The 25,316-nt window shown below is 34.2% G+C and overlaps 1 protein-coding gene across 1 annotated transcript in view; it reads right to left on the reverse strand.

Moving 5' to 3' along the window:
- Window positions 1–25,316, reverse strand: part of LOC129260659 (centriole and centriolar satellite protein OFD1-like) — a 56,982-nt gene that overhangs the window by 25,276 nt on the left and 6,390 nt on the right. The window contains exons 2-15 of the mRNA XM_064114235.1: window positions 25,049–25,166; window positions 24,088–24,312; window positions 23,321–23,389; window positions 17,128–17,158; window positions 16,760–16,864; window positions 15,562–15,704; window positions 14,777–14,866; window positions 14,309–14,392; window positions 13,217–13,323; window positions 12,447–12,566; window positions 12,031–12,104; window positions 11,434–11,525; window positions 10,020–10,165; window positions 4,512–4,555 (exon numbers count right to left, since the gene is read on the reverse strand). Coding sequence (XP_063970305.1) covers window positions 4,512–4,555; window positions 10,020–10,165; window positions 11,434–11,525; window positions 12,031–12,104; window positions 12,447–12,566; window positions 13,217–13,323; window positions 14,309–14,392; window positions 14,777–14,866; window positions 15,562–15,704; window positions 16,760–16,864; window positions 17,128–17,158; window positions 23,321–23,389; window positions 24,088–24,312; window positions 25,049–25,141 — 1,423 coding nt within the window. The 5' untranslated portion in view covers window positions 25,142–25,166. The remainder of the gene's footprint in view (window positions 1–4,511; window positions 4,556–10,019; window positions 10,166–11,433; window positions 11,526–12,030; window positions 12,105–12,446; window positions 12,567–13,216; window positions 13,324–14,308; window positions 14,393–14,776; window positions 14,867–15,561; window positions 15,705–16,759; window positions 16,865–17,127; window positions 17,159–23,320; window positions 23,390–24,087; window positions 24,313–25,048; window positions 25,167–25,316) is intronic.

The following is a 25,316-nucleotide window of genomic DNA, read 5'->3' on the forward strand; positions in this document are numbered from 1 at the left end:
GGACAAAAAACGGGATGGGTATATTATCAAATTGAAAAGTATTGACAACTGTGTTGATATCTCAATGCTTGATAGATGATCAACTTTATCTTCAGCTAATACATGAACATGCACTCACATAAATTAGCTTCTCAAATGTTGCAAAACTTTAGGTAATTCATCAGGTAAGATGATTAATATATCTACACATTTCATAATGAATGCATAGGCAAGTAAATATGTACTTTAAATTTAGTGCAATACAGAAACCATTCAACGTCTTAAAGAATCTCCTTTATTTTGTCTGAATTATTCTTCCTGTTTAAAAAAAAAGTCAAGGGCAATTGCTCTGCGCTCACATCAGCATCAATCCAAGTATAGATTAGAACCAAATGATCCTAATCCTCATGCTGAAATTACAAATATCATTGTCAACAGAAAAAAATAGTGCTGAGGGTGTTTCATAAAACTGTTTGTAATTTTTGCTTGACTTTCCAGACTGGTGACCTTTTCTTATGCTAAATGATATTTTTTTCTCTTGTTGTTGACTGGATTAAAAAAATCCCTAATTGAATTTTGACACGTAGTAAACTTTGCATTTGAATGCTTGTTAACACAAATTTTATTCTGAACCCCCCCCCCCACACACACATTTCAACCTTTGTTGATGGTAATAAAACAATAGCTGAGAATCCGATTTAGCATCCAAGAACAACTTTACAAGAGACATGCACCCTGAGCAACTGTTGCAAGAGAATGTAGACAACTGATTCTTTAATAGAATAAATCATACCTGACCGAGTAGGAATTTTAGTGTCTGTTATTTGATAAGGTCAAAGCAAGTGAACAAGTTAGGCAAGCTAAAATCGTTGGGAGTTTTGTTACCATGGTTACTACATTTATAAAAAAATTACCCTTCCATCTTCATCATCGTGTCATATAAAAGAGCTTGAGAAGTCTAATCAATTGTGTTTGGATACATGCCGTACTCGATCATAACCTCTGTACACTGTAGAGATGTATTTATTGCTTCTACAACCAACAGATGCATAATTCAAATTGGTCCATGGTCAACTTATTCATTTGGACAAGACATGGCTATCTGATCTAGGTATTGTAAAAGTTAAAGTGATGTGTATTGTGTCTGATCTTTGAAATGTCTAATAAGACAGTTGAGAATCCAATCTGAGCATTGTCAAGTACATTGTAAAGGCATTTGTTTGTTTGTGTTGTTTAAAACTAATCTTCCAAATTTACAAACTATATGAATATTAGTTGTGCTCCTGATAATTATGTAAAATTATACATATTAAAGTGGATGATGGTTAAAAATACTAGCATAACCAAGGGGACACAAAATTAGCATTCATGATGAAGAACTTTCACCACTTTGATAATCATTATTTCATACCCAATTTACTGATTATTTGCTTCTAATTTTGATATATGGGGTTCATTTAAAAAAAATCCAAATCAGACTAAATGATGAAATAGGTCCTTATCAAAATTTAGCAACTTGAACTACTTTGGATGCACAGATTTCTTAGTTAAAGATAGTTCTTTCCAAGAGAATATCTTGCAGCACTACCTCATGTATGTCACAATATCAGATTGTATCAGAGTAATTATGTAAAACTCTTTACTCCAAATTTATAATATAGAACTCACTGTCTTATATTTTCCTATAATACTGTGTACAAACATGATGATGTCAAATGACAATGAAGTTGTTGAATTCTTCAATCATTTGTCTCTCCATTAATACCGTAATAAATGTCAAATCTGATTTGGCTAAAAGCCCCTAATTCATTTAACCATGAAATAGGGTCCTTCAAATAGCCCATTAGTAACCTAGCATGTTATAATGTAAAATGCTTAATAACGTTCAGGTTAACAGTAGTTTCAGCAGATTAGACATTATCAATGAAACATGCATCTACATATATGCACAAAAGGGGTGGAAGTGATATATTTTGTGTGATTCATGCTGATAAATTACCATGGTAACCACATCCACTGGAGCAGCTCCTTGACATTTGGACATTGCATTCTAATTATGGATATTTACCAATACATATTAAAGATTGGGATTGAGGGTGGTGGTGGTGATGATGATGGAGAAGAATAATAGTATAAACTACATATAGGGAATAGGGTTCATGCCTTTCTGTCATTACACACTCATTAAGTCTTAATGCTCTATAATTCACATTTACTTTGATGAAAATCAATGGATTCATCATTTGTTTGAATTGTATAGGCCTACCATTACAAGCTATGTCTGACTGAAAATTATATTTCTATTTATTTTATTAACATTTTCCCACTACTATTAATCACCATGACAACATTACTCAATAGCTAATCAAATCTGGGTTTCAATCGAAGTAAAGTTGTTGTCAAAAACCAAAGTCACCATCAATAGTTAAGCCTATTACTCATATTAAAGATACACTTAAAAATAATTTTTAGTGCATGTGACCAATTACATTTGTAAGAAGCTGTGTCCTAAAAAGCTTGAATATTTTCGCAATACACCAGATAAACATATTTCAAAGTATTACCCTACATTAGTCCTTCCTATTTTCTCCATAACAATATCCCTACACTACAGCCACAATCAATCAGTGTCATCATCACCATCATCATCATCTTCATCACCACCACCACCATCACAACATCATTATAACCACTATTGTCATCATCACCATCATATAACCATCATCATCACCACCATCACTATCCCCATCATCATAATCAACATCTCATCATCATCATCATCATCATCATCATCATCATCATAATCATTATCATCGTAATCAACATCATTATTATCAACATCATCATCATCATCATCATATCATCATCATCATCATCATAATCATTATCATCATAATCTACATCATTATTATCACCAACATCATCATCATCATCATCATCATATCATCATCATCATCATCATCATCATCATCATAATCATTATCATAATCAACATCATTATTATCACCATCACCATGATCATCATCATCACCGCCACGACCACCATCATCATCATCATCACAATCATTATCATCATAATCAACATCATTATTATCACCATCATCATATCATCATCATCATCTCCATCATACTAATTAAATACTCATTATAGCCTCAATAACAATTTCCCTACACTACAGCCACAATCAATAATTGTCATCATCATCATCATCACCATCATCACCACCACCACCATCACAACATCATTATAACCACTAAGTCATCACCATCATCATTATCACCACTATTATCATCATCATCATCATCATCATCATCATTATCATCATTTATCAACATGTCATCATCATCATCATCACCACCACCACTGCCACCACCACCATCATCATCATCATCATCATCATAATCATTATCATCATAATCAACATCATTATTATCACCATCATCATCATCATCATCATCATCATCATCATCATCATCATCATCATCATCATCATCATTATCATCATAATCAACATCATTATTATCACCATCATCATCATCATCATATCATCATCATAATCATTATCATCATAATCAACATTATCATCACCATCATCATCATCATCATCATCACCACCACCACCACCATCATCATCATCACAATCATTATCATCATATTCAACATCATTATCATCACCATCACCATATCATCATCATCATCATCATCTCCATCATACTAATTAAATACTCATTATAGCCTCAATAACAATTTCCCTACACTACAGCCACAATCAATCAATCATTGTCATCATCATCATCATCACCACCATCATCACAACATCATTATAACCACTATTGTCATCACCATCATCATTATCACCACTATTATCATCATCATCATATTCAACATCATTATCATCACCATCACCATATCATCATCATCATCATCATCTCCATCATACTAATTAAATACTCATTATAGCCTCAATAACAATTTCCCTACACTACAGCCACAATCAATCAATCATTGTCATCATCATCATCATCATCATCACCACCACCACCATCACAACATCATTATAACCACTATTGTCATCACCATCATCATTATCACCACTATTATCATCATCATCATCAACATCATCATCACCACCACCGCCACCACTGCCACCACCATCATCATTATCATCATCATCATTATCATCATCATCATCTCCATCATAGTAATTAAATACTCATTATAGCCTCAACACCATCAACACTATCATTAAAAAAATATTATTTACCACTGCAAAAATCAGCATAACCACTCCACTTTCACCAAATTCGCAACAGCACAATCACTTCATTGTTACCATATTTATCATACTTTAAACAAAATTGATGAAAAAAACCAACAGATATTATTGACATGAAAATCTAAGCATGAAGATGTAGGAAATATAACCTAAATTTAATGAATTTTCCCATCATAACAGATAAAGCAATAACATTGATAGAGGTATTAAATAAAAAATCCCAATGATAAAGAAACAAAATTACATAAGACTTACTTGTCTGCTCTCCCTTGTACTCGCTTCCAAGCTCTGCGATACGCCTGCAACACCCACAAGAAAAGTAATGAGCAGAAAATTACAAAATGAGACAGAATGGACACAGCATCAATTATGTACTAACTTATGTCAAGCAAAATGTATGAGTGTGTGGAAGAAGTGTGTGACGTACATACACAAGATTGTGAAAACTGTGTGAATAGAACGCATGTGAAGGTTTAATTTGACTGGAGGACAACAGACCAATTAGCACTGCACAAGGCTTATGAATATTCTTTCTAATTATCAGGTTAAGTATAATGAAAGTATTGATTTTCAATTGATTCAGTAAATGAAAGAGTTATCTAATATACCGGTAAGTGTAGTGTACAATGTCAAAGCCATTTTGTTATTATCTGTTTCCTCACTCTACCTCATTACAGAGCTGCCAACCTGAACAAGAACATTTCAGTATTTCTAAATCAGCATTTTGGTGAGAAAATCAGTATTTTCAAAGAAATACCATAGGACAACACATAAAACTGAAACTTTAGAAATCAGTACTTTGCATGATGAAACCATCAGTATTCTTCTAATTTTTCAGTACTAAAATGTTTTGCCTCCGACGAAGATTCTGCTAGGATCGAAAGCTTAGGCCACCTTTGACTTTCTAATTTACTCCATTGGCTCTCTTTTATTAGATAAGCAGTTTTCGGCAGCTTCTTTTTGCCATTTTCAGTACTAAATACAGAAAATCTGTACTACTTGGCAGCTATGTCGTTATGTGCAATATTCTTATGATATTTTGCATTATTTGCATTTTCCTGTTTCTCTCTCCAATCAAATATTTTTTCATTTCTCCCTTCATTTAACACACTGTACTATATCAAATTTAGAGTTATCACACTAGTCATTTAGTCATACATGTACTGTATCTAATGAATTTGAAATGAATGAAGTTTGCAAAATACATGTAGATACATACAAGCATTAATTCCATTTTAAATATTTAAGCTCATTGTTTCTCATCTTTATAATCTATGTCACATTTTACCTACATACAATCTCTTACCAAATACAAGAATTGGATTTTATATTCCAGTTCATATCTGACATTTTACAGTACTTGTATCCTCTTGATTTCCCCCCCCCCCCTCACCATCTTTTCTAGCTTTCTCATCTCTCTCTCTCTCTCTGTCTGTCTCTCATCTACCTTTATATATCTCCCTGTTTCTCCACTTGATACACTTTCCTTCTACCCCTTTTCTCTCTTTGCTTTCTTGCTCGCTCCCACCTCTCTCCCTCTCATCTGCATCCCTGTTCCTCCGCTTCTTTTTACTCTCACTCTATCACTATATCTCCCCCTTTCTATGAATTCACACTCCATCCCTGTCAGTTCCTATCATCACTTTCTGTGTTTCAGCACACATGCACCAGAACAATTATTGACGTTTGATTCAATCTGTTCATACCCGTTTCCTATGTCAATTTTAATTTAAAATGTACATATTAGACGTTTGCTTGACTGTGATATATGCGATATGAGAGAATGTCTGATGTTGAAGCTCAGCAGTACCTCATTCTTCCCCAATATTTGCATATTCTAGCTCACTGAAGGCTTGTTCAGACATGGTGTGACAAAGATTTGTAAACAAGGTCAATTATGGAATGGGAGGTGTAAAAAAAACATTGCAGAAAGAGGGGATATTTTCTTCTCTTTTTTTTGTCACAAGGCAGCAATCCTTGGACAAGTCGAATTATTTCAAAAAAAATTTAAAATCTGTCCAAAGTTGTAACTTGTACTCATTTTATGACATCATAATGAAATTATCAAGTCAGGAGTTGTTCTTTTAAAGAACTAAAATAGTGAGGTAAATTGTCTCATCCTATAAATCTAAAACTGAAAATGATGTTGAGCTCGGATAATATCTCAAAACGAATTATATTTCATCTCTTATATTTCTGTCATTTTCGTTCTTTTCAGTCCATTTCCGTGTATATGCCTTTTTAATTTGAAGTTACACCCCCTTGGTTTCTTAGTTGTTGTACAATGTACATGCATGTCTCCTATTTACAATAAAATTGTTACTGAAATGAATACTGATATTAAGATAACAGTTAATAACCATTAAATGTGCAGTTTCCTATTTACATAATTTCATGTACATGAAGATGAGTGCATGACTAGGAGAAGATATTTTAAACTTGTACAAAGCAAAAACATATACAGTAGAGCTGCCCTATGATCAATTAGATCTCAAAGGGGGGGGGGGGGGGGCAAGAGAACATGAAGAGTATGAAATAAACATCTTTCAAGCTTTCCCTTTCTCAATCAATATGAACATTATCAAAGAAGACAGGTGTTTTACCCAGAAAGCAAACTCTCCTTACATAAACTTTCATTTCTAAATCTTCATAATTCAAGAGTTTTGTTCCAAAAGGAGCTAAATCCACCCAGAGCATTTTTCTATAAATCAAGTTTTTTTTTATTCACCACTTTCCCTTATCTGCTGCTATTTTATTGTGATGTATATGACGGTGCTATCATCTTAGATTAATTAAAATTCTAGCAATTAATATCAATTTTTAAAGATTTTTTCATAATACTAAATTCCATAGATTTGGCTCCTTTTGGAGCACATTTAAACATGTTAAACAAAGGAAACTCAAAATGCAACAAGTACAGTGTGGAATACATATGTTTTCTGATGTTAATCTAATGAGATTGAGAATTGAAAAAGGAAAAAATATCAAAATCTTTTCTATTATGAAGAGTTGAATTTTCAACATTTTATTCCAAAAGGAGCTAAATGAAAAAATATAGAAATAATAAAACTCTATTATTTATGTCAAAACTTACACTGATAATGTAGACACATCTGGCACAAAATTAACAAATCCTAAATAACTGCAGTGGATTTACCTCCTTATGAAATATAACCTAAATTTGTAATCAATTTTTGCCAACCTGCCAAAAAAAAATTTTTTAATGTGATATGGTGCATTTAATTCCCTAAGTGTAAAGTTCTTAATAAATTATACTAATAAATTAGATTATATTTTTTTTTGTTACGAATTAGAATTTTCAAGTGGATTTTCATTTAATTCATTATTTTTTTGTTTGACTTGCTTGCATTAAAAAAAACTCAATTAAAATATTAATTACGTACGCTGAAAGGTTTATCTTCCTTTATAGTTGTATAAGGCTCAAAATACATTCAGTTCAGCCATTCTCCATTACTTGAATTGGTGCAAACAAGTAACTTTACAATGGCTTTACTATTAGACATTGTTTGATAAAGAGCTAAAATTCAATGTTTGATCACGATTACAGGTATGCTTGATATCATGTGATATTTGATAGACAGCAATCAATTACGGCAATAGTGATCTGCACAAATGCTCATTGCTATTAGTAAATTGCATTAAATTTATTTAAATACCAAAGTGCCCTCCTGTTATTAATGAAACAAATAACCCTTTCAGACAACACCAACAGCTCCAAGTACCCAAATGTACATTCTAAAAAAAAAACATCTCACAAAATTACACATTAACATGATAACATCAATAATCAATAAAGTGCTTACAGAAATACACACACACACACAAAGAAAATAGGCAATCACTTATTTTTCAATACCTAAACACAGGACATGAAATAATCTGGGGAAAAAGTCAATCAATCTATCTATCGAGACTGCCAACCATTCACTCTAACCATGTATAAATTCATTCATTCACAAGTCCACCCACTTATGCTATGAATTCCTCTATCAGTGTATAAACACATCACTTTATAACACTTTTCCATTAATTCATCCATCAGTCAACCCCAACACTCCACCTTTTCCACCTGGCCTGTGCAAGCAGCATACAGTAGAGTAATACCTATTAAAGGCATGAAACATCAAAGGTCATGACCCAGAGGGTACACCTATTCCATCAATCAATTCATCACACTATCCACTCATCATTATTACCCTCTATACACCTACTCAATCAATCCACCAATCTATGCACCTATGCCATCAACTCATACATCATTTTATTGAACATCTCTATTCTAACATTAAAGGTCAAGTCCACCTCAGAAAAATGTTGATTTGAATCAATAGAGAAAAATCAGACAAGCACAATGCTGAAAATTTCATCAAAATCGGATGTAAAATAAGAGTTATGACATTTCAAAGTTTTGCTTATTTTTCACAAAATAGTTATATGAACGAGTCAGTTACATCCAAATGAAAGAGTCGATGATGTCACTCACTCACTATTTCTTTTGTTTTTTATTGTTTGAATTATACAATATTTCAATTTTTACGAATTTGACATTTAGGACCTCCTTGCCTGAACCACAAAATGTTAAAATAATGGAATTCCACGTGTTCAGGGAGGAATGAAACTTCATTTCACATGACAATGACGAGAAAATCAAAATATTTCATATAATAAAATACAAAAGAAATAGTGAGTGATGTCATCAGTTCCCTCATTTACATACCGACCGAGATGTGCATATAACTGTTTTGTGAAAAACTTTAAAATGTCATAACTTTCTTATTTTACATCCGATTTTGATGAAATTTTCAGCGTAATGCTTGTTGGATTTTTCTCTTTTTATTAAAATCAATTTTTTGTTGGGGTGGACTTGACTTGTCCTTTAACCCTGTCTAGGCCGGGGTATTTTGGGAGTTCATATAGCCGGCCCCCCTTGAGATCTCTGCCGTTGATTGCGCGATCGCGCCGAAAATTGGCACACAGGTTGTCCGGGACATAATATACAAAATTGTATAGTAATTTATTTCATGCAAATCACTATTAAGTGATTATGCTAATTTATGCGTAATTAGCATGCAAAATCATACTTTTTCCTCTATTAAACTCCCAAAATAAAGCTCCATCATATGATGGTATATAAACTCTTTGTGATGTTCTTAGCAAATGTACATTTAAAAAATTGCGATATAAATTAATTTTTTATGTATTATATTGTTTTTTTGCAATTTCTGATGTATTTCTATATTTTTTTGACCTTTTGTTTTTCATTGTCTTTTCAATGAACATTGTCGGGGACTCTTTTGAGATCATACACGGCATAAAACAAATCCATTTAGACCAGCACAACTAAAAATAATCATACATTTATGATTTTTGGTTGAAAACACAAATTGCATTGACTTTGTACACGAATCACGTTTTTGAGCAATTTTTGGTCTGACATGCTCTAGCAAAATGTTGCGTTATTTCGGAACCGCGTACCCGGGCGTCCAAAATTTGGTCTAAAAAGTTGCGCAAAACTTGAAAATAAAAAGTCAGTGGGCGGCGCAGTCGCAGTATTAATAAAAACTCCACCACACCATTCATCTACCAACACTTTATTATTTATCAAATTGCTCATCGAATGTTACACCTCTCCATCATGCATTATATTCTATCTACATTACATGCTGATTAATTAATTCAGTCATCCACCCATCATACAAAAAAAGAAACATTTCAAAGGAATATGGTACTTGTTAAACTCACATTTTTGCATGTTCAAGATCTCGTTTAAGAATAGTGTTGCTCTCCTTCAGCGTAGGATAATCAATCATTGTTCTCATTCTCTCATTCAATGCATCACTTCTATTTGCAGCTGATGCAGCTTCCCCCTTTGCTTCCTTCAGAAGATTCTGTCAAGACAGAAGGAAAGGTTCCAAGGAGTAAAATGAGAAATTTTCTGACAATCACATCTTTATAGAACAAGAGTGTCGCTAAGGCGAGCACATAATACGCCCGCCTGTAAAGTGGAAAATGGAGATATCGTTCAAGCAAGAAAAGTGGAAGGTGGCGACTTCACCTTTGACTGTCTGACCTCAATATCAATATAATTCCTGAGATCTATGCTAGTATCATACAAACCAAATCATATGAGCCTAAAGGTCAAGTTAAACTGAAGTTATCACGTTTACAAGGACTGCAGCAGGGTAAGGTGAAAACATGTCACTGTGACCTTGACCTTTTGACCTCAAAACAATAGGCTTCCTGGGATCCATGCTAGTATCATACACACCAAATTATATGAGCAGCCTAGGTTAAGTTAAACTGAAGTTATCGCGTTTACAAGGACTGCAGAAGGGTACGATGAAAATACATCACTGTGACCTTGACCTTTGACCTTTTGACCTCAAAATCAATAGGCTTCCTGGGATCCATGCTAGTATCATACACACCAAATTATATGAGCCTAGGTTAAGTTCAACTGAAGTTATCGCGTTTACAAGGACTGCAGAAGGGTACGATGAAAATACGTCACTGTGACCTTGACCTTCAACCTTTTGACCTCAAAATCAATAGGCTTCCTGGGATCCATGCTAGTATCATACACACCAAATTATATGAGCCTAGGTTAAGTTCAACTGAAGTTATCGCGTTTACAAGGACTGCAGAAGGGTACGATGAAAATACGTCACTGTGACCTTGACCTTTTGACCTCAAAATCAATAGGCTTCCCGGGATCCATGCTAGTATCATACATACCAAATTATATGAGCCTAGGTTAAGTTAACCTGAAGTTATCGCGTTTACAAGGAAAAGTCAACGGATGGACGGACACCGAGCGTGATACCATAATACGTCCTGTCGAGACGGGCATATAAATATTCTTATTCTTAGTATTATACAAGAACATTTTTAATGTTCAATACTCAGTTCCAGTTGAAACAAAAAGAGATTGATCTCTCAGTTTTTATTTCTCTTGCTGTTATCAAATTACAACAAAATGTACCGAGGAAACAAGGAAAGTAGACAAATATTTCATGCATGTGAAATGCAAATTTCTAGCAAACACTTGGGCAGATTAAAAAAAGACATAAGACTTTTTTTTTCAAATGCTTAAATGAAATCTCTAATGTTTTTAAACAGATAACACTTAAAGTAAACAAATAATTCATGAACTCACCTCTAATTCTAGAATATGATTTGTCTTTCCAAGTAGTTGCTCTTGAACTGATTTTAGGGTTCCCTTTTCATCAACCATACTTCTCTGTTCAGCTGAAAAAACAAACAATTGAATTTAAACAGACACAATTACTTTTTGATATATTTCAAGCAAAATAGTTTTCTATGTAGAGTTTACTACACTTTTCCACGGTCAGGATAAGTATTATAACATTTATTTTACTTTGGATTGTGGAATCAAAAATGCAATAAAAACCAATCATATCTAGACAATATGATATTACTTTTGCTACTTTGGGCCCTTTGTTCCGTAACTTTTCCAGAAAAACAAAACAGCTACACCACATAATTCTTCTGTCCCACATAAATTGTATAGTTAAGCATCCTTAAGAACAAACAAGGAATTTTATATCATAGCTTTATTATATACGAAAATGAATACTTATGTATTAATAATTTTGTTTAAATTCAAAACCAACAAAAATATATTGAAGTCTACAAGTATATGATGTACATGTACATCCATTTTGGTCATTTGCTGTATGATGCTGCACAAATTATTTGTATATCTAAAATAGTATACATTCAAGAACTTTACCTCTTATTTTGGCTTCTCTCTGTTCAAGCTCATTCAATCTCTTGGCAAGTCTAGCCTCATAATCCAATTCAAACCTGCATACAACCATTGAAATATTATGGAACAATGTATTAATGGATTCAAATGAAAGGATTCTTCAGATTATTATTTCACAAATTAGAATTATAACATTCAATATTGAACTAAATTATGGTTTACTTAAAACTGTAATCTGTTTTTTTTTTGTAAATTAATTACACTTATAAGAATCAGTTAACATCAGACAGCATTGCTAGGAGTCCATATTTGAACTAAGTCATGATTCACTGCATACAGATCAAAGGGTTCTCTTTCATGAAAAAATCGTAAGACAGATATGTATATTATGAATATTATAACATCTATTAAAGACTGGAATACCAAGCTTTCATACAAACCTTCTTGTTTCTTCCTTGAGTTTATTTTCATATGTTGTTTCTATGTTTGACACGGATGCTTCTCTCATTTTCAAGTTTTCTTCCAAGGCTTTCCTCTTGTCTTCTTCCATCTTTGCAGCCCTGCATAAAAACAAGGAAAGTAGTTTTACTCATTTTCTTGAAATACAGAATGAGCTCCTATATACAATGAATAAAGTCAGGGTAAAGAATATGACATCTCCCATGCCAAGTGTGTCATGAATTAAGAGGGAAAAAAAAATTTACAAACCCAGAATATAATGGAAAATTCCTTATCTTTTAAAGTTAAAAAAAATGAAAAGAAAAAGTTTTATGAAGAAAAAGGAAAAGAAAATCAGATGCCCTTCTTTTCCAAAATACAAGAATTTAACCCTATCAAAAAGAGTTGGTTCTCCTCCGTGTAAATCCACGTGGAAATCCACTCTGTTTTAATAACATTTAAAAAAATATATAAAAATAACAAATAATGATTATACAGGGTTTTCGCAAGTGCTTGAAGGTGATTAGAATTTTACTCTGATCAAAATATACAATTACAAAATCACACTTTGCAGTGGACATCTTCCACATCCTGGGGAATATTCCTTACCAAGTTGCTTCTCGGATAGCAATAGAAAATTCATAACAAAAATCCTTTCCCTTTTCATTTAACACCTAAGTAGTTCATGACAGATTCAAACTAATGCTCGGTATTCATTTGGTTGCCACAGGAACAAAATAAAAAGGGTCTCATTGAAATTAGTTTTCCTTACCTTCTGTTAATCTCTGCTTCTCTTCTGAGATCCGCCTCTCGTTGTTTAATAGCCCTAAGCTCTTCAAGAAGGCTCTGTCTCTGGGCATATGTTTCCTTCTCAACTAACTGTACATGAAATCAAATCATTTGACATAAAGTAAATAAACATGATATCTGTGCATCACATCTGAACATATTTTAATCTAAACTAAATTTTAACAAGGTGGTTCAACCACGAGTCTTGCCTGATTTTGCAAACAATGAAATATGCAATATGATCTTTTGACCCCTAGATGACCTTTAACCTTATCATCCTCAAGAACACACGTGTGGTAATACCCAAAGATCATTTGTACCAATTGATGCAGATATAAAGAAATGAGAGCAAACACTTGAAAAAAGCATGGACATGACCTCATCTCATTTGACCTTTTGACCCCTAGATGACCTTTGACCCCACCATCCTCATTAACACACATATGGGATTACCCAAGTATCATTTGTACCAAGTATGAACATAATTGATGCAAACAAAAAAAATGATAGCAAGTTGAACAAAACCTTTAACATTTTCAAACAGACCAAGAGACTACTAGCACACTAACAGACCAACAGGAAAAGTGATTACTATGTCTCTGCGGAACTTCGTTCAGGCGATACAAAAAATGGAAAAAGACATTTCAATCGAAACATAAATCTTGTCCATAAAAGAAAAATTAAAAGGGGATAAGGGAAAATTTTGATTCAAATTTTATTCCTATTCATGGCCAGCCCCACCCCCAAAAAAAAATAATTGTAAATAAAGAAAAGCTGATAACTACAGACAGAGAGGTGCACATCAGAGGTACATAGGATCATTTCTATCTGATCCTGGATATGCTCTATACAGGGGCAAACTTGTACACCTCTCTTGGAGGTTAAAAATTTACAATCTTTTTCTCTCTTCAAACCCAATGACAAGTGCAATCTCAACATATTTCTATAATATAGAATGCCCAAAGTTTTCTTTGCAATTAGTGCATGCAGAAAACAGCAATGTTTGAAAAAAAAATTTGTTGTCAGGAATGTATTTGAGTTTAATAAAAAGAATAAGATAATAACTATTACATACCTCTTGATGTTTTTGTATCCTTTCCATCGTAGATAGTTCTCTTTCCCTAAGTGCATCTGACTTTGCTTGGTAGGTATTCTCAATCTATACGGAAAATGAAATAACCGATTTAAAATTATGTAAATTATTCTTTTATAAATGTTGTCATGAAGAAAGAACAAATAAAAACTTTGGTTGAATACTTATGTTTAAAAACTTCAGGTCACAAGTAGTTTCAACCTGCACCGACAGGCTTGTGGTAATAGTACAATGGATCAAATTTTGAAACTACAAGTCCGTCAAAACCTGTAGGCTAAAATTACATGTTATTAACTTACAAAACTTCAAGCGAAACTGTAAATTTTACTCATGTTGTGCAACCTAAATTTCTGCACTAACAAAAAGGAAGTATAGTAAAATGAAAAGAAAAGGCAAAACTTAATCAATGATGAAACAAGCATTAACAAGAAGATTTATGAAGTTGCTCACCTCTCTTCTAGCACTTGCGATTTCTTTACGAGCTTTCTCTCTTTCCTCCAATTCAACACGTTTCAATGCACTTTCTTTGAACCTTGAGATCTAAACGATGATAAGAAGCAGAGTAACCTTGAACAATTCTCCTCTTCAAACAAATGTATCTTCAAGAATTCATGTGGTATCCGTAAAGTAAATAAAGGCATATGATATCAAACATGCGATTAAAAAGCGACTCCATGAACTTTGCAAGAACATTTTTCAAAGTCACACTTCATAATTTGAGACTCTAAAAATACACACTCACATCTTTGTTTTATTTCATAGATTAACTTCTCCACAATTAGGATAATAAATACCTAAACTGAAAATTATATATAACCCATTACTTATCTGCACATGAATGCCCCCCCCCCCTCCAAAAAAGAAAATTTGTATTATACATGCACATTCTATAATTGAGAAAATATTTTTTTGTAAAATAGAAGCAAAGATAAGAGAATGAACAATATTTAAAAGAGAAGTTGAACCATCACACCATTGAGGCTAGAATGTGACAATACATTTAATGAGTTTCAGATCAATATTCATTTTGCTGCTAATATTGGATATGAGTTTTGATAAAAAAGTAAGAATTAATGCTACTTTCATAAAACATTATTACCATTTTGAAAATAATGACTTGTTTTCAGATCAAACATTAAATCCTATTTACTGGATGCAAGGCAGAAATGTGTCAACATCATATTGAAGAGAAAAGGTAAAAAGGTACTACATAAGGTAGTAACAGTGATCTGTACCTCACGATGAATTTCTTCCCTAGATCTGATCTCCATCTCACGTTTGAGTTTAAGTAGCTTCTCTTGGATGGCATGTCTGTTTAGAATTTCATCCTCTTCTGATCTCTGATTGTAAACATCATCAACGCTCTGTAATTTTCTCTCTGATGGAGAGAAAACAGAGGAATCACAAGATGGATTAATGTTTCTTTGTTTGAATGCAAACAAGTTGGAAAATAAGTTTTATTCTTTTTTTTTAATTAGACAATATAAACTGTGAATGTAGGAGACCAACATTTCTAGCCAGATATTTCAGTTTGAAGATTACTTTAGCCACATTAAGACTATCAATCAGTTGATTTCCCTATGGACTGTACAGCCTTCCCAATTACCATACAGCATCCATCATTAGTCTTATATTTTCATCTGCAAAGCATCTACCAAACAAAACAGAGATTTCATCTTTTCGGTCACAAAAACTCCTTCACTACAGAAACCTCTTGGTAGGGACATTTAACAGGTCTTTATTTGTCATTCACTTAAAGGGGAATCTAACCCAAATAAAAACTTGTTTTTATAAAGGAAAAGAAAAATCAGACAAGTTGATAGGTGAAAGTTTGAACAATATTGGACAAACAACAAGAAAGTTATGAATTTTTAAGTTATAAATATTGGTAATCACTATACCCATGGAGACTTCAAATTGGCCGCATATGGGAAGTCATAGTGATGTAAGGCAAGGACTACTCTTCCATGTACTCCAATACATATTATGGCTAAAATGTCATTTTCCCCAAAAGTTTTATTTCAAATTATAGTTTTCTTTCATGAGGACATAAAACAATATACTACCTGGGTTATATTAAGATTACTGCCCCAGGGGAATGGGTACTTAGGAGAAAACCACTAATCCCTGATAATAAAGTACATGGCCTATGGGAAAGTTGTCCTTGCCCCTTGTCATAATTTACTTACTCAGTTGCCAATTTGAAATTTACATAGTATTAGTGATCTCAATTTTAAAGCAGCTATAACTTTCTTATTGCTTGTCCGATTTCTTTCAAATTTTAACCATTCTGTTTAATCTATTTTTCTCCTTCCCAACACAACCTTTTATAGCCAAGGCTGGATTCCCCTTTAAAAATGAGAAAACAAAATATATTAAGAATGAAGCATGCGTGGGTGGAAAAAATACTCTTCTGTACAATAAAAGACTTGCCTAGGGAAGACTGGTGTATTGGGTGTGTATCAACCTGTATGCCCACATGCTCCTGTTTTCTTGCTTGACTAGCACTGAGCTCTGTCAATAATTGCCAAAGAAATCCTGTAAATTGTAAAAACATACACAAAATACAATTAATTAATCATATATCACACCCAAGTACATATTTTAACATGAAAATATTGGTCTTTTATATTGGAATGTTAATAGAAAACAAAAATCACAACAAACATACACCACTAGACATACAAATGAATGAAACTGAATGAAAAACAATAAAAGGAGAAGAAACACAAATATTCTTTTACAGAATTGTTATTTAAGTTTTATATCCTACCAAAGTTCTTATCGTAATAAAATCTTACCTTTTGGATCAATACTTGGTAGTTCAGCCGCCTACAAAAAAAAGAAAAAAAAGAGGTAATTTATTGTATTTAAAAAGAAAATAATAAAGGAAATTTTTAAAAATTGGGTGAAGTAAAGCATTTCAGATAAAGAAGGTGATTCTCTTACACTGTTGGTTTCAGCAAATCTTACACTTCTGGTCTTCCAATGTTCTGTGATAAACTGGTCTTCATCAAGCAGTAAGACTTGATTTTAGAAATTCATAGTGGTCTGCCCTGTTATCACAAATCCTCCAAATGGAGCTAAGAGTCAAGACATCTAAAACACAACCACATCAGACCATTGTACACATATAATTTTTCAGGGATCATCAAAGCAAGCTAACTACAGAGTGCAGGTAGACTTTGTGCACCCTCACATGTTTAATGCTGATAAATTTTAGTAATTCTCTGGTCGGAGCCCAGTGTTTCTTAAACTCTAGGGCAGCACTATACAAGTGCAGACTATTTTGGCCTGAACATTTCAGTAATTCAAAATTGTATGACTAAAAGCGAACCAATAATCTACTAAAAGGGGTACTAGATTCTCATTCCACCCACTCTATCTTATGAAATTTGTTACTTCAAAAACTTAAAATAATAATTCATTGCCTCATCAAACATGCTTTAAATACAGGTATTTCATAGATCGAACTTGATATCCATCTCACCCTTACATGTGACAAATGAGAAAGAGAAGAAACATAAAAAATACGATTTCCCCCGTATTTTCATGTCTAATCTCAGGTCTCTATCGAACAAGTTTGACGAATTTGAAACTTTGATCCAAATAAACAAACTGGAAGTGTGCGCCATTACCGAGACATGGTTCACAGCGGATACAGCAAACTCTTTCAATGTGGATGGATTCTTACATTTCTCAAAATGCCGTACTAATCGCAAAGGAGGGGGTGTCTCTCTGTACATTAGTGACGGCATGCAGCCGAGAACTGTTTCCATACCCGTCCCAGAAGACTTAGAGGTTGTGTGGTGTAAAATCCGCCCTTTTCGGCTTCCAAGAGATGTTTCTGAAGTGTATCTCGCTGCTGTACAGTGCGTCTCAAAAAAAACTATACACTTTTGAAATGGCTACCAAACAAAAAATATGTCACTATGGGGGAAAATACCTATATATTTTTAAAGCCAATAACGTCAATTTTCAGATGACACCAAAAAGTTGGAAAAGTATTCATGCTTGAGTGAGCACTATCCACTTAAACAAAGGGTATGGAAATTAGGCTGGGCAGGAATATGCCTTCCATTTTCTTTCAGTTTTTGAGATGCGAGTTCCTTGGAACTTGCAAAGTTGAGGGTGTTCTGATAAATCAATGATCAAGCATTATAAATTTAGGTTTTTAGAGCAAATTTCAAGAATTATTAAATTGAAATTTAATGCATGAGTAAACATGAAATATAATTTTTAACCTTTTCACGTGGATCTCAGCAATGTGTTCATGGAAGGAATAGGACTTAGGTGGGGGAAGTAGGTTGGTGGGATAAGGGTCCACAGATCACTTAACCCCCCCCCCCATTCTCTCTCTCTCTCTCTACCACTTTCACCCCTCCTGAGAGACTAGCCTTTGCTAGGGTGATCAGGAATTAGCCTTTCAGAGGTGAGTCCTTTGGAACTTGCAAAGTTAAGGGTGTTATGCTAAATTACTGATGATTTGAGATCAGTTTTGGTTTCTTTAGCAAATTTCATGAGTTACTAAATTGAAATGTAATGCACGAGTAAACATGAATTAAAATTTTAGTGTAGAATTTTTAGTTTATTATTTGGATCTTTGCAAGTGTGCTTGTGAGAGCCAGAGTAATGTGATGGTACGTGTTACATGCAGGGGTGAGATAGGGTAAGACTGGGTCAAAAGGGCATTCTTCTTTGTGTTCTCTTACAAATTACAAATCATGTACTCACCCCCGCCCTCCAACCCCTTCTTTCTCGTGGATGGTATTCAAAACTTAAATGCCAAGTGACTTATGGTTGATGGGTCTTTCTTTTCCGTTGAATGATTATTAAGAACTTGACTAATTATGGTGATTTATGAAACAATTTATTGAAAAAGCTGAATGTTTGATAATTTATTGAAAAAGGTAAATATTTCATTGATCACATTGATTGAGTTGATTTACAAACAAATTGTTGATTGAATGATTGATAGGTGAAAGTTGATGACCTAATTTTTAGAATTTATTATCAAATTGACAGTCTGCCTTGGACTTAATGCGTACATGTAATAGCAATCAGTCTCAATCTCAACAGGAGGGGGGACGGACCTGTAGGAGGGAGGCTAAACGTTCTGTTGACCCCCTTTCCCATCAGCTTACTTCACCCATTGAAGTCCTCCCTATCTTACCCCTATTCTCCTGACTCCAATGAACACACTGCTGAGATCCACATTGTAAAGTTAAAATGCTGCACTAAAGATTGCAATTCACGCTCACTTATGCATGAAATTTCAATTTGATAATTCATGAAATTTGCTCTAACAATTTAAATTGATAAGGAATGACCATTAATTCATCACAACACCCTAAAGTTTGCAAGTTCCAAAGGACTCGCCTCTCAAAAACTGAAAAAATCGAAAGGCTAATTCCTGCCCACCCTAATTTTCATACCCTTTGTTTAAGTGGGTATTGCTCACTCAAGCATGAATAGTTTTCCAACTTTTTGGTGTCATCTAAAAGTTGACTTCTTGGCTTTCCATATATATAGGTATTTTCCCCCAAAGTGACATATTTTTTGTTTGGTAGCCCTTTCAAAAGTGTATAGTTTTTTTTGAGACGCGCTGTATATTCACCTCCCAACAATGACAAAGAGCAAGAGCTCGTTGATCACATCATCAGCACTATTGACGAGTTGACATCTCATCATCCAGATGCCGGTTTTGCTATCATGGGCGATTTTAACCGACTTAATACGGATGTGATCTGCTCCAACACGAGTCTTGTCCAGGTTGTTAATTCACCAACGAGGGATGAAGCTATACTCGACAAGGTACTGACGAATATGACGAAGTTCTACGATTCACCAGTGATTACCTCACCTGTTGGCATGAGCGACCATAATTCTATCATTTGGACACCATCGTCAACAAGTGAATATATGCCAAACAAAATGTCCATACGTGTTGTCAGACCAATGCGTGACTCCGATCTGACATCTTTTGGCCAGTGGATATCGTCAAATGACTGGTCATGTGTTACAGACGCCTTGACAACATCAGAAAAATGTGAGGCCTTTTACTCATCTCTCTTTTCAGCCATGGATGCTTACATGCCCTCAAAGACGGTAAAGATTCATGTCAGGGATAAACCTTGGGTTACACCCGAGATCAAGTCCCTCATAACAAGACGTCAGCACCTTTTTGCTAGTGGCCCGGAGAAAGACTGGAAAGCCTGCAGAAACAGAGTCATAAGATCCATCAAAGTAGCAAAGGCTCGTTTCTACCATGATCGTATTACCCAACTTAAGACAGATGACCCTGCTTCTTGGTATAGGCATATCAAGGTCATGACCTCCCAACAAAAGTCCAGTCAAATAATTCAAGCTCCAGGGATTAATCAGCTGGAAACTGTAAAGGTAGCTAACGCCATCAACAGGCACTTTTCTCAAGTTGCTGCTGACATTCCTCAACTGGATCTTTCGAAATTACCAACCTTCCTCCCATCACAAACGGCGCCCCCTGTTGTCCAACCGTGGGAAGTGTATCGTGAACTTAAACGTATCAAACCAGGAAAGTCGTCAGGTCCAGATGGCATTCCTGCAAGATTGATCAAGATGTTTGCCTGTGAACTCAGTTCTCCATTATGCAGCATCCTGAACAGTTCGTATGCGGAGGGTGTAGTGCCTACTAGATGGAAACAGGCAATAGTAGTGCCAGTTCCTAAAGAACAACCTGCCAGAATCGACAAGCTGAGACCCATAGCTCTCACCGACCACTTCGCGAAGGTTGCAGAATTGTTCATCACGAAGTGGCTAATGACTGATATATCACCGGTCCTTGATGTGAAACAGTTTGGAAGTAGGCCAGGTAGATCAACAACCCACTGTCTTGTTGACATTTTGAACTTCCTAGCCAAACATACCGATAAGTTATCAACTTCTGTTACACTAGTCACAACCGACTTTTCAAAGGCTTTTGACCGAGTAGACCATTCTATCGTCATTTCGAAGCTTATGGATCTCTGTTGTCGTCCATGTATCATCCCATGGATCATAGACTTCCTCACTGGTTGTACCCAGTGCGTCCGCTACCAAGGTGTCATATCAGACATTACTCCTATGAGCGCAGGTGTACCACAAGGTACACGGCTTGGCCCGGTGCTCTTCCTAGTTCTTATCAACGATGCTCTAGCATCATCCAAAATGGAGTTATGGAAATATGTAGATGATATGACACTAGGTGAAGTGAAAACGAGGGGTGCAGCCAGTGAGGTACAAGACACACTTGATGAGCTAAATGTATGGTGTAATACAAATAAAATGAACTTGAATGCCAGTAAATGTCAAGTGATGAGAGTGGACTTTGGGAAGAATCCACCCCCACCACTGATTGTTGAAATAAGCAACCAGACCCTGAACGAAGTAAATGTGATGAAAATACTTGGTATCCTTATCCAATCAGACCTGAAATGGAATGACCACATTAGTTCAATGATAGCTAAGGCTAACAGGCGAATTTACATGTTGAGGCAGCTCAGACCTTTTAAACTCCAACAGGGTGATCTACTGACCATTTATACTGGTTACGTGAGGCCTTTGGTGGAGTATGCTGTGCCAGTTTGGCACCCAGGTCTGACTACCCAACAGCGAGCACAAATCGAAAGAATACAGAAACGATCTCTCCAAATTATTCTTGGCCCACTGTACATCACCTATGAGAATGCCCTACAAATCACAAACCTGAAATCACTCGAATTAAGACGACGGGACTTGTGTATCAAATTTGCCAAGTCCCTACAAAACTCACCCACCTTCAGATCCTGGTTGCCTAATCCTAGACTAAACAAAAAATCACTCCGAAGAATTGCTCCCTACGATCAGATTAAATGCAGAACACAAAGGTACAAACTCAGTCCAATCCCATATCTAATTAGCTTATTGAATGAATCCTAGATAAAAAAGACAATCAGTTTGTTGTGATCTGTATTATGACCTCTTCCTAAATCCTTTTTTTTTTCATATCTCCTCTCTCTCTCTCTCTTTCTTCTTTTTCTTTCTCACCCTCCATCTCCATCTCCATCTCCATCTCTTTCTCTTTCTCTCGCTCTCTTTCCCTTCATCCATCATTCTCTCCAATTCTTTCTCTATCTCACCATGCAATGTGACTTATTATTATTATTGAATTAGAATAATCAGCGACTACCTGTAATGTTTCAGTAGAACGAAATAAGTATACAAAACTCTCTGTATATAAAACTTTATTCTAATCATTTACCCATTGTTACCCACTTCCATTTCTCCTTATACTCTGAATACGTTACTAATTTGAAATATCGATATTCTCAAGTCAAATTTATCCAATCCAATTCACTTACATCATAAATCCTTCCAATCCGCTTTCTTGTATACATGTACTATATCTTAAGCAAATTTTGAAACCTCTGCAATTACTTATATTTGAAAATATTCTGTTGATTCATATTAACCCCCAAAGTACATTTTTTCATGCTTTGTGTATTTTTATAATTCTATTTTGATACTGTTATGTTTTATGTTGTTTTTTAATGTAAAAGTTCTGTACAATTCAGCTCTTGCTGCGAACAGTCTTTGAATAAAATACCATTATTATAGTAGTTATTTTCATGTTTAATGCCCATAATTAAACCTACTAGCAGATTTCAATGCTCTCCAGAGGAGTGATAATCACTGACACAAAATACTTTCAACTTTCAATTAAACAAACAAACAGATATCATCAAAACTATTACGAATAAAAAGAGCTATGTACAGTAATGATTTAGCATGAAATCTAAATGAGAAGCGTCCAGTTTTGACTGATGCACATTCAAGATTATGCCACACATTCAAAATGTAAATTATGAAAAGGTAATTATTTTCTTGTCAGAGGAATTGTTATGAAATTTTGAAACATTATATTGCAGCCACAAAAAAGACATATGTATGTTTAAAAAAACATTGAGAATTACAAAAAAATAGTCAAGCCATTCTTACCAACTTCTTATATAATCGAGAGCTTGGGGCAATCCTCAGAAGATCTAATAAATCTGGTAATGTGAACATCTTTATGGAGAGCATGAGAAAGGAGATAAAAAAATAATAAAAAATCTAATTAAGATTCGGAAGAGTATTCCAGACAGATCTCAATTAAAGAAAATTTACTGTGTAAAGAAGATTCTGAAAACTATTCCAGACAGATTTCAATGAAAGAAAATTAAAGCCAACCTTCGCTGAATCGTGACGGGGCCGATACAAACTTCCTAGAGTTTATGACCCAATTCTTCGCCACTACGTCACTTCCGGCGAAGATCAGATGCATCATATCCCTGAAGAAGACTGAAGTGTGTAGTCGAAAATTTTGAGGTAAATAATATTTGCCAAATTTAATTTGTATATAGATCATAAATTGAAATTTGTGGTATATTTCACCACTGCAGTTTAACTTTCATTCAATTGAAAATTCCTCAAGAAGCATCACAATCAGGGTCAAGGACTGCAACTTTGGATTAAATTGTCAAACTACTGTAAATTAAATACTTACAATTGCCTTGAATTTTAACTTGTATTAAAACAGTTCACACCTGAAATTTACATTATTCACACTTCAGCAAGTATTAATCAAATATCAGAGATATGTTTTGGGCAAATTTGCATTTCAAAGCAGAAAGTAACTGAAAATTATATTCAAATTTTAGTCGAGGATAATTTTTGAAAGAACTAATAAGAAAAAAAAATTGGAAAATCCTACAAGTTTTATACACCTTGTCATCTGTAGCACCACTTTCTGGCATAAAGACAGCAACAGAGTAATCATAGCCACATCGTCTCAGGTGGTCGACGACCAGGGAGTTGGCAGCTCTAAGCATGAGTGATGAGGAACCATCCAGGGAAGCCGTTAACATTGATGATGGGCTTGATGCAAACTTGACATGCTGTAAACCAGCACTCTGCCGAAGTTCTGTCACTAACTTGGTTCGTAGCTGGGACTATTTTTATTGAAGAATACAAAATGGAATAAATACACAAGTTAGTTATATGCTCAAGAATGAGAAGAAAAGTGGTCCTCAGAGATAAAAAAAAGAGTCAATGGATGATCTATATCATTCACATATTTCTCTCAGTAAATGCTCAATGAAAAAAATGATACTGGTATTCAAGGAATTTAAGAAAGCAAATCCTTGTATAGGGACAGTGGTTTAAAAAAATCAATGTTTTTTTTTTCATTTCTGAAAACCTGTAAACTTAATATCCAAAATTGAAATTCAGTTTTGTCATAGAAAATGTACACAGCAAAAACATAAGTTCAGTTTAGCAAAGGTAAATTCATTAAATTTTCTCTTGAAAACTAAAAAAAAAACATACCAGATTTTTTTGTTTTGATTTAACCATAAAATGGAAAAGCACTGTCCTACCTACTTGTACATATACATATAATCCCTGAATCATGTTTTTATACATTATTGCATTTCAAATTTGTTAACTTCCATTAATAACTCCCATCTAGGATTTGAGCAGCGTGCTTTCAGCAGTCGACGTGTTAACGTGTGTATATTCCATAATTCCAACAAATTAACACCATCATGAAACTGTATTACATGTATTAGTGAATTGTGATTGATGTTTAGTTTATTTTCAAACTTGACTAGTGGTCGACCTAGTAAAAATTCATCAAGTTTAGAAACATTCAAGCTGGAGGGATAACTGTAAAATCAAAGAAAATACCTTAAGTGATTCAACTAGACCCCTTTCTCTGAATGTATGGTAGAGCCTTGTTTTCAATTCCCCTGCTGACATTGGTTGTGTATCAGAATCCATGACTCAAATTCTTTAGCAATATTCTCTGTGTATCAAGAAAATATTATGAATAAAAATTTAAAGTATCAGTAGTACTATTTGGAACACTGCACTTTGTAAGCAGCTGATTCACAAAATTCTCACAGCTGATTCACAAAATTCTCAAGCTAAGATGAAACATAACAGTCATATACAC

This window comes from Lytechinus pictus, unplaced genomic scaffold (assembly GCF_037042905.1).
Source record: "Lytechinus pictus isolate F3 Inbred unplaced genomic scaffold, Lp3.0 scaffold_19, whole genome shotgun sequence".
Classification (NCBI taxonomy): Eukaryota; Metazoa; Echinodermata; class Echinoidea; order Temnopleuroida; family Toxopneustidae; genus Lytechinus; species Lytechinus pictus.